At 32.1% G+C, this 14651-nt stretch overlaps 1 protein-coding gene and 1 long non-coding RNA gene across 13 annotated transcripts in view; one reads left to right on the top strand and one right to left on the bottom strand.

Moving 5' to 3' along the window:
- Window positions 1-14651, bottom strand: part of LOC140063632 (coiled-coil domain-containing protein CG32809-like) — a 159100-nt gene that overhangs the window by 3813 nt on the left and 140636 nt on the right. For 5 of the 11 annotated variants that reach the window (XM_072110058.1, XM_072110059.1, XM_072110061.1 and 2 more), the window contains 12 exons: window positions 10438-10627; window positions 9589-9976; window positions 8415-8537; window positions 7639-7738; window positions 7376-7481; window positions 6798-7095; window positions 6415-6545; window positions 6039-6114; window positions 5774-5857; window positions 5245-5383; window positions 2697-4232; window positions 1709-1815 (listed from right to left, as the gene is read on the bottom strand). In XM_072110058.1, the coding sequence (XP_071966159.1) occupies window positions 1709-1815; window positions 2697-4232; window positions 5245-5383; window positions 5774-5857; window positions 6039-6114; window positions 6415-6545; window positions 6798-7095; window positions 7376-7481; window positions 7639-7738; window positions 8415-8537; window positions 9589-9976; window positions 10438-10627 (3278 nt within the window). Of the gene's footprint in view, window positions 1-258; window positions 300-1708; window positions 1816-2696; window positions 4233-5244; window positions 5384-5773; window positions 5858-6038; window positions 6115-6414; window positions 6546-6797; window positions 7096-7375; window positions 7482-7638; window positions 7739-8414; window positions 8538-9588; window positions 9977-10437; window positions 10628-14651 lie in introns of all 11 variants that reach the window. The other 6 variants (XM_072110060.1, XM_072110065.1, XM_072110055.1 and 3 more) reach the window with 6 other exon arrangements.
- LOC140063636 (uncharacterized) overlaps window positions 1-14651 on the top strand; it is a 478535-nt gene that overhangs the window by 377324 nt on the left and 86560 nt on the right. The gene's annotated exons all lie outside the window — the stretch shown is intronic.

Below are 14651 nucleotides of genomic sequence, written 5' to 3'. Positions count from 1 at the left end.
TAACATTATTTTCAAGGCATTTTACATCACACTTTCAATCAATATCTATATCAAAGGTCTATATTCAATCACTGCAAATTACAGATTAGCACAGACATTTTAGTGGAACAGAAAAAAAGCATTGAGTGAGTGCATAAGAAGAATCAGAGTATTCTAATTATGAATGAATATATTAAAAATGGATAAATATTCATAGTCAGATATGCAAGGTTGATGAAGTGGATAGGAACAAGTAATCTACATTTACAATACACATACTGGCAAAGATGTAAAGCATTTAGGAACAGAACCACTATGCTCTGAAAAATGAAAAACGGGAGAAGACAATGATTAAAATACAGACCAACTGAAATCAAGATAATAATATACATGAAACGGAACGCAATTAGACATCAATAGAGGGCTCTGTACTCACAAAGATAACTATGCCGAACTTGGTTCCGATAGTTAACAAAATCAATTCCATAATGTTGTAATATAATAATGTAAAATAAACATACAAATTGATATGAAATATTGATGAAATGTTTTAACAAAATAAAAATATAATATTGTCAGGGTTTATTAAATATTTGTTGATACTTTTAATTTGGAAAAACCATTTTGATTTTCCTTTGCTATGGAGCATGTGAATTTTAAATCAAATGTTGTTTTATACATTGTAAAATTTACTGTTTTATTATGTTTTCTCCTACGGGAGATGAATACATTTTAATTTTTGCACAGAATTTGAATAAATATGAGGAGAATTATTATAATATGCAAATTACTTTGCATATGAGATAATTTGCAAAAATACACTAAATGTGCATTTAATTTTTTAAAAAGGAAAACTGTTCGCTCTCAGTGACCATTAATTTTTCTTTCTCTCTTATTTTTTTTGTTTTGTGGTGAGATAAAATATAACACAGCATTAGACAAAGCTTGTGAGTACATTTCCAAATATGGTAAATCTTATTTTGTCAAAATAATGGAAATCTATACAATCCGGTGTCTACAAAACATTCACATACTAGCCAACTTGACAATAGTGATAAGAAATGATAATAATAAATAATAGTGCTAAAAATAAATCAAAATATAAAAGGATTAAAAGGGTTTAGCAAAATCAAATTAAATTTGAAAAAAGAAACTGAAGAAAAACGTGAACAAAAATTATTTATAAAATGACACCATTTAAATGTATTTAATCTATGTTACATAACTATAAGAGTAGGCAAGTTTATTATATAATGTATCACTGACACTGTATAAATATAATAAACAATAATAATTATTAAATTATTATATTATATAGCACTAACAGTATGATTTACTGTAGAACAGAAAAAGGGTGTACATCTTGGCACGAGACAAACTGCCTAAATACAATTAGTGTTTGACTTATTTCATTTGGATTATTATATATCTTCATGTACTATCAGTACATTATCGAGAATAGGTTCAAAGCAATAGTAAATTTTTTTTGTGTTATTGCACTACTGTATTATCATGAATAGTTTGTAGATGTCTGTTAACACCAAAAACAACATTAACTAAAATGATTACTAAACAAAAACGCTCCTTGATGTCAATATTAAACATTAATTAAATAAGTAGAATATAATTTGTAAAATCTAGTACAGACGCAAAGTTCAACTATAAGTTGTAATTGTGATAATTCTATTTTCTGATTATAAAGAATCTAAAAAAACACACACAATCTCACCTTATTGGCGCTGAGGGTGGTTTATTATCACCAATAGGTTCATTAACAGCTCGGTCTAAATCTGCAAGAACTTCATCTAAAGATTGTGTTTGCTGTTTTCGGCGAGCCTACATGAGAAATCATACACATGTCATCAAAGGACAAAGGTGATAGATGTTAACATTTGTTTACATTATAAAAGTAGATTTATAATTTAAAAATTGCAGCTTTCTATCTATTTATTTTAATCTATTTATAAGTTGTTATATTATATATATTTTATTAATTTTCTGTTATTTACAAAATAATTTGAAAATTAATTTCTACTGCATTAAAATATTAATGATTTATACTGTTAGCTGGATTAGTAAAACATATTTCTATTATTTTGTGATATAAGTAATTGGAAAATTAGAAAAGATGTTATGATCTGGTTTAATTTGTGATGGTTACAAGTGTTAATTGTAATTAATGCGGATAGATTAAATTTGTTGAAGAGGAAAATGTTGGCTTAGTACAAGAAATGTGTAGATGTTAAAAATATCCGAAATGTACATAATATGAAACAAAGAATTATTATAAACCGCTACCAAAAAGTTGAAATGTTATTTGTAAACCATGTGTAACCCTGTGTTAGGTATAACCCAAAGATAGTGATAACCCATAGCACCAAGCAAAGGGTAGAAAGCAATGCACTAAAAATCATCTAGTAAGCAGTGTTACACCAATGTTGCCACAGAAGAAGAGGTTAATGAAGCGGTTGTTAATAAGATTTGAAAAAAACTACAATACGTTGGTTCTGGAAGCCATAAAAATAGTTTGTACATTGCCATGACTTTGAAGAGATTCAACATTTTATTGGTTAGGTAATAACATTATTAACATGAACAAGAGAAAGCATCAGGAATAAGACATGAATAGAGAGATTGAGAAGATGAAATGTGCAGGTGGATTAGGCGATGCTTGAGAGATGAAAAATCGCAAGAAAGTGCCATAAACTTAAAGTCACCTCATTTGGTTGGGCTACTTGTTGCCGAGATGAAACATTTCCATTTTGTTTTCGTTTATTCTCTTCTTGGAGTCTTTTCAGAATGGCATACTGTTCTCGTAACTGTTGGTCTTTCTGATGTGGAATTGGTGAATTACTTAAGCTATGGCAACCAACCGTCATGCTGCTGACTGGTGAAATGTTTAAGGATGGAGCCGAGGATTGTTTAGAAAGACGTTGTCTTTCAATTGACACATTTCCATTTCGGTGCTGAGGGCTGGGAGTTACACAGTTTCTCTGAATCGGCTGGTGCTTTCCATTGGTCATGGATGACCCACTATGAGATTTGTGATTGTCATTGGTAGTATGCCTATTATGCTGACTGTCACCATTACGAGTATTGACAGTTGTGCTACTACCATGTGGGCTTACCATACGTGAACTTGGATGGGAACCATTCATTTTCCTTGGTGAATTTGGATAGGAGTTACTACCTCCATTTCTCATCTTCAACAGTTCATCAATATTCATGTAATCATTTTCAGCACAATGATTTCCTTGTCTCTTTGGGCTTTGATGCAATGATTGCATATTTGGGGAGTGCATATTTCCTCTATTATACTGCCTAGTAGGGATTCTATTCTTAGGCATATTTAGTGGCTGAGCTGTTATCTTTGTGCTTTGGGCCCTGGGAGGTTTAGGAGGTGGAATCATTTGATTTGGGATTTGATTTGGTTTTGGGCCAACCTTTGGTGGTGACCTGTGGGGTGATACCATGTTTGATGAACCATTGTTCCAATGAACCTGTGGCTGTTGGATCCTTGTGGCTGGAAACTTTGGGCTTGTCAAAGCATACCTTTGCCAACTTTGTGGAGATTGTTGTTTTTGTATAGACTGTTTTTCTTGCACATATTTTGTATTCAGGTTTGGCACAGGAGCACAATCAGGTGATGAGACCTGACTTTGACTAGATATTGGGAGCGCCTTTACTTTTGGTCTTACAACAAGTTCACCTGGTGGGTTTACCCCCAGGGGTGACATACCACGCAGTTTACAGTTATTGGCATTTACATTATGTTCTGTCTTACTACTTACTGGTGAAACAGTTGTTGTTTGTGTTTTGGTGATGAGAACAACTTTTTTCTTAGACATAAATGAAGGATCATCTATTTTTTCTGTAGATGACATGACTACAGTTGTCCCTTCTGAGCTCGACAAACTACCAGCTGAGGAATTTTCTGGTGACTGCAAAGAACGAGCAGACAAATTTGACCGCCTAGGTGGTGGTGGCGGTGGTGCTTTGCCTTGCTTGTTCAACTTGATTTCTTTTTTGGCAGCTATTTTCTCTTTCTTCTCTGGTGTGACAATTGGGGTCATATGGTCGTGTTCCTCCTGCCGATACAGGTTGCTAAGATTTGATTTTGCTCTGTACTCAATATCATTCAAATGGTTAGTTTTCCGTAGTGATTCATTCCCCTGGACAAGAGAATTTTCAAATTTAGCCTGGTCTTGTGAGTTAGTAAAGCGACGTTTTCGTTCCCGAGACTCATCTGCCGCCTGGGGAATGACAAGCAGTGAGAGCCGTGTTAGTTGCCATGAAATTATCTCAATTAAAACAAAAATTTAAATGTGAAACAAAATAATATGAGTTAATAATCAACAAAAATTATGAAAATAATTAACTATTAGTCTCTGTCAACTTCTAATAAATCTTTATATAATAACATTTAAGACAGGAAAAATGAGAACTGTGGTGTTTGCAGAGGTAATATGTCATTTTTCGTGGCAACACTACTAGTGTTCCTTCTAGAGAGAGGATCCCAATTTGTAGTCAATTAAAGGGAAGTTTCCGAAAATATAGACATGTCATTTTTCAGATCACATCAGACCTCTGACCTCATTTTAATTTGTAGACATCTTAATATTGAACTTCTAGTAAGGAAATTTGTAGTGCTGCCATTGGTTCTTTTGAGAGCAATCAATGTATGTGAATTCATACTACATTCAGACTTAAATAATTCAGCATATATGTGGTAATTTTCAAAAGAAGATTGACTCCCAGGCCTGTTATGATAATATAAATAAAGACCTGCAATGACAGAATTATCCAATCCTCTGGAAAGATGTCAATCTGAATGTATTTGAAATAAAAGGGATGTCTAAACATGATTATTAATGTTTAATGTTAGCTATTGGTTAAATTAAACAGAATTAAATTAATGTAATTTTTCAATGAACATAACATCATTTACGCCAACATTATGTAAACATAAAGGCCTGTTATATCCAGAAGTTAGTAACCAAAATTAGTAGGTTGGGAGGATTGAGCAAAAAAAAACCACAAATTTAATTAATCTATTATTATTTTTGTCAATGAATACATGCTATGGACAAGTTGTCTGAGATAAAATTTATTTAACACTTTAAAATAAAAAGGTATTTTTTAATCACTTAAAATTATATTTGGTTGAAAATAAAAACAGTGAGTTTCCCTCATTGTGGAAATAACAATGTTAAGATTATTACAAGATGAACCTCATAATGTCAGTAAAATGTTCTGGTCAATTACCTGAATTTTTCTCACTCTGGTGTCATGGTCTGGTTCCAATTTGTTAATGTTATCCATCAATGCAGTGCGGCTTGGTACACCAGGAGACGATTCTATTACAGGTACAACAGGAGACCGATGTTCCTGGACACCACCCAATCTAAATGATGAAACAAGATTATTTTGCTTTTATAACATTTACTGTATTTCAGTAACAATATAGTAGGACCATGGAGTTGTTATTAGATAAAACAACTCCCTGGTAGGACTATAAACATCTTTACATACAAAGGTTAATTTTTGTATAATATTGGTTGATCTAAAATTGCAATATATTTTTTTTAATGAAATTAATTACCTTATTTTGTATTCGATAAATAATGTTCTAAATTACCAAAAGTATTGGTGGGCTCATCAGTACAATAATTCTGGTCTTCATGAAAGAAGTGGTGTTATTTTGAAAATAATTCAGCCAAAACAAGAATATTACATAATCAAGATACAGCATTGTTTTTAGTGTGGACACAGCATAAAATGCATCCATAGTCACCTTTTTAATGTATGTAACGTTCCTGTCAATTTCTTACATCGCTTCATGTAACTGTCTAGCTTCGGTGGCTCTTCTTTTAAAAAGCTGCAATTAAAGATAAATATTAAATTGAAAATAGTATTTTTTCAATCCAAAAGACTGTTACCTAGCTAGCAAATAAGTTCATTGGACATGGACATATTTGTTTGTGTTTGAATATTTTACTAATGTAAACAAACCCCAAAGAGCAGCAATTAACCAACCACCAAGCTATAATAATACCTACTTTTCTTCCTGCACTACTACAGCCATTTCTTCATTCATTACTTTCTTCATCTTGTCCGACAACATTGGAAAGGCAACTGGAACAATTTATAGAGTATATCATTTATTTAATATTTATTTCATAAGACAATACAAATTGTCAATATAAAAAATGATACGAATTAGTTTGAATTGAAAAAAAAATATAAAGAAAATACCTTAAAATTTATATTTTGAGATTTTTGCATTAAATGTTTGTTTTTCTAACTACCTTTTCAATAGTAGTTCAAGCAGTTACATATACACTATTAGCTATTCGTAAATTTGCATTATATTTACAGTACTTATAAATGACTATGTAGATTATGTCATTGGAATCAAAGATACAAAATGCTTACCTTTTTGTTCAGATATTTTTTTTGTTGTGTTGCCTAGAAGCGTACTCATATTGCCAACATCTTGCATATCAACACGGCATTGTTTGTTCACTACATCACATCTTGTTTCTTCCACTGTTGCTTCCAAATCACTAATATAAAAAGAAAGAAAAAATAATTGTACAATTTTTTTTTAGAAATGTTTTTTTTTAGTTTCTTGTTTGTTAGGTTTGAGATTTAATTGTTTGGTCTTTTTACTCTCTTTGTCATGGATAAGAAAGAGGCACCTGTATATGTCAAGGAGATGGAGTGAACCTTAGAAGAAGCCTGTTGAAATTGAAAAGTTTTAAAATCTAATCCACCTAGTGTGAATATGTGCTATAAAAATCCATCATTATTATTACTCTAAATCAAGTTGAATTTGTTGTGCTGTTGTCTTGTAACGAAGGAAGTCCTGATGTACGCGACTCCTCTCTGCCCTCACTGGATGGTCATTTGCATGAGGTGTAGTGTCTAAAGCCTGCATGATACGACGTGTAGTTATCTTCATCATCTCATTCATCTGCTGGGCATGGTTCAGTTGCAGTATGCGTAGTTGTTTTAGTTGATCTCGAAGATTCCTTGCAGTTTGTCGAAGATCAAGAGCCGAGTTTCTCAAGTGGACATTGATAACTGGTGTGACGCATGAACTTCCAGATGCATCTGTTGAAATTGGAATAATCAATAAAGATTATTTCAAAATTCAAATATTAACACCAGTGACAGTGATATATTTTAAAAACTTAAGTTGCTGAAAATGGGATTAAATTTATTTGTATTAAATTAAAAATACAGAGATAAGCACAATGGCACCACAATGTACAACCATGTTTCTTGTAAATTTTTTTTTCCGCAGATGTTTGAACATTTTCAAAATAATAATGGATTATGACAATTACATCAATTATATTCTTTTATAGGAAATATGTATTTTCATACTCACCACTACCGTCAGCTGACATCTCCGATGAGGCAACACTTGATCCACTAAACATTCGTAGGACCTCTTCACTCCTACTGGAAGACATTCCAGATGGAAGTTTGTGTGCCTGAAGGAAAATTTATAAGCATTTTTCAAAACTAAATAATGGTTCAGAAGTGAGGCGACATGGAACTTAATGTTATGCATTTGTACATACGCCATAAACTTAGTCTTGCCATAATAATTCACTTTGTAATGCAAGATGAACATATTTTAAACTTTACCTTGTTATCATCAGGACTTCCAATGCTACCAGTAGTGAGGGCAGTCTCTAGAATTCCAGCGAGGCTCGCAATCTGATGTTCCATAGCCGACATACGGGCACTAGTAAATAGAATACATGATTTTTAAAAAAGATACAAAAACTAAACCAAATTATAATGCATAATTATTTGCTACAATATGCAACCAAAATGTTAGCAAATGAAATAGAAACATTTTGGTGCAATTTATTTTCAAAATGAAACATTCAATCATCATGCATGCTGAAATGCAATTATAACAAATGCATATATTAGAGTATGTTATTGTGCCATGGCGTGCTGATATTCAATCTACACTGTCTTATTAACTACAGAGGCAGATGGAAAGTATTAGATGTCCCCATCCTTAGTCTTAAGCCTAGACTTTAAAGCACTAGTTGAAATGAACAAAGTTGATTTTAGGGTTTAGATCTAAGACAAGTCGGACAAGTTTTCATTGCAATCTGCAAAGTTCTGATTTCTCACTTCCAAATATTAAAAATCAATTTCCCATCAGGGTTTTTAATATCTCTGTATAATGTTTTTCATCATAATACATAAATTAAATCAAATGAAATGTATAGATCTACAGCATTTCTTTTTATACATACTTAGTATTACAAATTTGGAAATTTCAAAATTCAATAAATCTAGTAAATAAATATTTTGGGATATAACATTACAACTAAAAAATAGATTAAAACAAAATTGACCCAAAAACAAAACCATAGACAAACAAAATTACGAGAAGAACTCACTTGGATTCTGGATCAAACGGTGTTGAGCGCCCAGAAGAGTTTGGGGGTGGGCTTTGCATATAGTATGCTCGTGCTTGGTCTGTGATTGACGTACTCGTTGGCCTTTGTATAGTAGCGTAAATGCTAAGATTTGATATAGAAGAATCCCAATAAAAAAACATGCATTTTTGGTATTGATATTATTACACAATCTTTGAATGAAAACCAGTTTTAAAAAGTAGATTCAAGCTGACAGCAATCACTGTACAGACTGAGATGTAAGCCTTCCCCTTCTCGTCTCTATATTACACAATAAATCGGATGGGTGTATTTGAATGAGGACAAAAACTAGACTTGGTTAAAGTCCCTATATTGCTACCAAGTGAATTTGATTTTTGTCCGTATAACTAGATGTGGTGATACCAGATCAAGTATAGGTACACCATGGGTGCCAAAATCTTGTTCATTTACCAATATAAGCTGAATGGCAATCTAGAATTTAGAGTGGTGTCAACCTATGCAAACCGTATTTGCATCTAACAATACTCAAATTGGCTGGGTTTATGCCACCTCAGGATAGGCTTATACCAGAGTCAGTACATTGTAATTACTTATTCAAATGATAATAAATATGGCACATTTGATAATGCATTATTTTTGACAAATCAATCAATCATAGCATTGCATATAATTTATAAGAAAATATTTTAGTCAATAATTTTGAAAGACAGCAAAGTGGATGCATTTTGAAATTCATGCAAAATAATATAGTGTGATAATGCATGCATTTGTAATTAAATACAAAATACAATATTTAATATTTAACAAATGAATTCTATGTTATTAGTTAAATGTGAAGTTAAATGGTTTTAATTTAGTTAAAAATATTGATCTCCAAGATCATTCTTCAAATAAAATAATTTTCCAAAATGAATTACAGGGAGGTTAAGGGATAGATGGCAATTGTTACAGAACATACATTCAATGACAATGACAAAGTTAGGGTTAAACAATGAAATACTATATGCTTCAACAAGGAAGGAATGATAAAATATTAATTTAGTCATATGGAAGAAGTTATTAAATTAGGATTGATCGATTAAATGTAATTAATTTATTCAGAAATATTCATGCGTGTAGGAATACCAATGAGAGAGCAGTTATCTAAATGAAAAATAATACAAAAAACATGTACCCTCCATTATCAGTAGCAGCTTTAGCCGGCGGTTGGCTATGGCTTCTCTGCTTCATGTCAAGTTCGGTCCGACTCATCTGGCGACCTCTCTGTGAACCTCCACTATGTGAATAATGTCTTGGAGATCCAAAATTTTCTTTTTGCCGATTGCGAGTAGGCGTACCTGGTGGTATGTTAAGGCTCTGTGAGGAGCGTGACCTTGGAGTACCCTGTTGAGCATAGTTGGATGGTGGAGGGGGTACATCAACTTGATACACTGGCCGATGTTTCATTGATCTACTTGAATCTGTGTCGTCTAGATTATCCAATGAGTTGGACATTCGTGACCCATATTGACCTTTTCCTGGATGATGGCCGTTAGTATCTGCCATTGATGTTGGTGTGTATCCTATTAAAAATTACAAAATTTAACTATTATTTATTTCATTGCATATCAGTAAAATTGTAAGGCCTCAATATTTGACCCTGTTTGAGTTACAAGAAAAATCATCAATCAAATTTAAATTATTAGAAAGCAATCATGTCAGCAGCTATCTCTCTACTATTTTGATACTCCCAATTGAGAGTTTGTATTGCCACCAGAACAAAACCCACAGGAGTTTTAGGTTAGAGCATCCTATCCTACAAATTGACATATATGGGTATTTATAGGCATTAGGAGAAATTCTAAACAACTCGATGATATACTGAAAATTAATTAATTAATTTTGAAATTATAAAGATGAGGACATTTGTGGGAATAAAAAAAATAAAACTTAGAACCTTCTGCTTGATATGCAGATGTTCTATCCATACAATATTACCACATTTCAAACATCTTTCCAATATCAATTTGTATGATTCCATTACCTTGAGGTGCATGTCCCTCTTGTGATACACTTCTTTGTGTTACTCTTTGTGTAACATCTGAGTAGTTTCTGCTATGAGACGATGGCAGCGTTTGACGACCAGGAGCACCACGATGCAATTCTTCATAGTCCCTATTGTTACTTCTGGTCAATGTAGCGCTAGCTCTATCTGGGGTACCTCTTCTAAAGTCCTATAAAATAAATCAAAAGGTAGATACCTCTATTACAAATGTGACATATAAGTAGTTTGGATAGGAATTAGTAATTATTTCCTATTTTGGTGTAGTTGGAAACTAACCTCAAGGCAGATTGTTAAGTATGATGATCTGTGCTAATCTATTCATAGATTTTAATGGCATTTTAGTAAATTTGTTACCATTTTAATAGCATGAAATAATTTAGAAGCTTTGAATTTTGGGAGAGTTTCCAGTATTCCTGAAATCTGGTTTGGTGAAACAAATTTTCCTTTCACTGAAAGTTTGCCATTTACAAAAAAAAACATATGAACAATAGAAATTCCTGTAAAGCAGATTAGCCAATTTGTTTTTTGTACAGTAATTATCATTTTTGTTTTCATCATTTTTTTACTTATTACCTAAAATAACAATAGTGATTTATGCTTTGTCACATCAAACCAAATTTCATGTGCAAATGTGATTTTTAATGAGGTTAATAACATTGTCCTAATGTGTTTGTATCAAAAAACATAAATATAAATGTATCAAAACAAATTTTTACATTTAAACATTAGCTGCAAATAAATGGTTTTACGTCTTCAGGGTGAAGAAACAATTCGAAATGGGAATATTAAATATAATATTAAATGATACATATTCAATATATTGGATTCTGTATCATGATTGAACTAATAAAAGCTTTTTAAAAGTCTATTGAAAATAATATAGTTTGATCATATTCCCTTCCAGAATACTGTACACTACTAGTAGAGGTAACCTAAACCGCAATTGATAAATAATGGTCACAAAAATCTATGAAATAGACAGAACAAAATGTGGAGAACCCTATAAAAGCTTGGGTGCTACAAAAAATAAAACAGTGATTTAAACATTGATTTATTTTAAAAAGACAAGTCTTTGGAAGTAAATTTGAACATGTCATGACAAAAAATCCTGACATCAGACAGGAACCTTGTACACAGACGAGCATCCAAATTACCAAGAGACAAAACATAATAAATTGTGTTTTTAAAAAGCAGAAGCAATTTAGTAAACAAAAAAATCAGCTTCAGAAATATCTTCTGTTTATTTTTTCTAATGACCAGCATTTAATGTATTCCACAGAATGCATAGATAACTTTGCTGCTATGCTTCATAATCACCCATGTCACATGATAATAAATAATTGTATTATACAATTATTAAATTATCTGGCCAACTGTAATTGAAGATCAAATAGCTTTAATAGAATCAAAACCTGTACTAAACTAATATTCAGCGGTTATTTGATATTCACCTAAAACAGAGGTTAAATTTGTCAAGCAAAACTATTGTTAATGTTATATGAAAGTTTCTAGAATCCTGTACACTCAAAATGAAAAGTATTCCTTTAATTGTCAACACCCATAAGTATAATTAAAAACCAATTAAAAAACACATTTTTTTAAACCAAGAAATATAATTTTGGTGAATATACGAGCAGATACAGTAGAACATTTTGAGAATACCTATTCAGGGAACACCTTCTAATGAAATGAATTACCTTCGAAAATATATTTTAAAATTACAGCCAAACACTTTATTGGATCCCTAAGCTTACTAGGGATTTTGAAGGTGTCCACAATAAACACTTTATAGAACAGGCTTTAAAATAAATAAAGTGACTTGAGTGTAGCCTAGCAATTTTTCCAGAATAGTTTTATTTTTCTTTTAATAGAAAGGAAGGATGCCACAGTATTTTTACCTGGCTTGAATATACTAAGTAATAATCTAAACTGACAGATAAGCTTAAGGCTTAAAACTGTTTTTGTCTAATGATACATTTTTTTAGAAGATACAAATTAATGTAAAATTAATAAATTACAGTAGTTGAAAAAGCCAAATAAATGTAAATGTTAGTTGGCAGAAAATTTAAAGGATTTAATGTTTATTGCCATCATAATTTAGATCACATTTATTTCTTTCAGAACAGCCATGATCAAGATAAATTGCTTAAAATTATAAGTGCAATAGGCTTTATCTTGATAAATTCAAATAAATAAAATTATGCATGCATCATAGCATGTTGGGTTGAGCTAGGCTTTGAGCATACCCACTGGACTCAGGACATGGAATTACTTGTATTTATCTCATGATTAGTCTTATTTGCACTCACTAGCATTTATTACATTTCAAATAATTTAATTTATTATTAATTTCCTTATATTACTAAATAATACATTAATTTGTGACCTCCTCAGTTCATTTATATATTTTAAATGTGAATTAATTATCACCAGGAAGTTTAGAATACAGTATGCCTGTAACTGTGTAATACATATGCATTTATCTTTAACTGTGTAATGTATTATGAATGTACTGTAAGACCACCATTGCATGCAAGACCATCATTGCATATACTGAAAGACCATCATCATTGCATAAGACCATCATTGCATGTAAGACTGCAATCGCATGTAAGACCACTATTGCCTGTTAAACCAGCATTGCATATAAGACCAGCATTGCATTATAAGACCAACATTGCATGTAAGACTACCATTGCATATAAGACCAGAATTGCATTTAAGATTACCATTGCATGTAAGACTACCATTGCATATAAGACTACCATTGCATATAAGACTACCATTGCATATAAGACCAGCATTGCATTATAAGACCAACATTGCATATAAGACTACCATTGCATATAAGACCAGAATTGCATTATAAGACCAACATTGCATATAAGACTACCATTGCATATAAGACCAGAATTGCATTATAAGACCAACATTGCATGTAAGACTACCATTGCATATCAGACCAGAATTGCATTATAAGACCAACATTGCATGTAAGACTACCATTGCATATAAGACCAGAATTGCATTATAAGACCAACATTGCATGTAAGACTACCATTGCATATAAGACCAGAATTGCATTATAAGACCAACATTGCATGTAAGACTACCATTGCATATAAGACCAGCATTGCATTATAAGACTACCATTGCATGTAAGACTACCATTGCATATCAGACCAGAATTGCATTATAAGACCAACATTGCATGTAAGACTACCATTGCATATAAGACCAGCATTGCATTATAAGACCAACATTGCATATAAGACCAACATTGCATATAAGACCAGAATTGCATTATAAGACCAACATTGCATGTAAGACTACCATTGCATATTATAAGACCAGAATTGCATTATAAGACCAACATTGCATATAAGACTACCATTGCATATAAGACCAGAATTGCATTATAAGACCAACATTGCATGTAAGACTACCATTGCATATCAGACCAGAATTGCATTTAAGATTACCATTGCATGTAAGACCGCAATTGCATCCTTGGATCGAATACTACCAATGCAAGGCTAACAATCCAAAAAGACTACCTTCACGACCACCAATTGTGCATACATAAGACTACCAACTTTGCTTGTAAGAACACATTAAAATTTGTATGCAAGTTAATAATAATTATAATAATAATGTTCAATTTACTATAGCGCAAAATGCAGGACGCCTCTAAGCGCTGAACAATCGACAGAAAAAGAAGAGCAAAAACTAAAGAAAATGCAAATTAAAAAGGTGGGATTTCAGGAGTTGTTTGAATGGGGTGAGTGATTCAGCATTCCTGATATAATTTGGAAGGGGGTTCCAGAGAACAGCAGCTGACCACGAAAAGGCACGTTGTCCATAAAAAATTTTTGAAGGCTGTGTAGGTATAGGCCTGAGTAAAACCTCAGATGATGACCTCAGATTTCGTTTTGGCTTGTATGGAGAAATGATATCAGATAGAAAAGTTGGAGCCATGTTATGAAGTGATTTTAATGTAATGAGAAGAATTTTAAACATTATTATCTTCTATTATCTTCTAGATGTTCCAGTACTGGTGTTATGTTTTGACATGTTGGGATGCGAAGAACCAGACGGGCAGCAATGGTCTGAACACGCTGAACCTTAGCGATAGTTTTAGCTGGAAGCCCGCAAAGAAGAGAGTTGAAAGCGTCTAGCCTGGATTAAACAAA

This window comes from Antedon mediterranea, chromosome 1 (genome assembly GCF_964355755.1).
Source record: "Antedon mediterranea chromosome 1, ecAntMedi1.1, whole genome shotgun sequence".
In the NCBI taxonomy this organism is placed as follows: domain Eukaryota; kingdom Metazoa; phylum Echinodermata; class Crinoidea; order Comatulida; family Antedonidae; genus Antedon; species Antedon mediterranea.
This window is presented reverse-complemented; position numbering and strand designations above follow the sequence as displayed.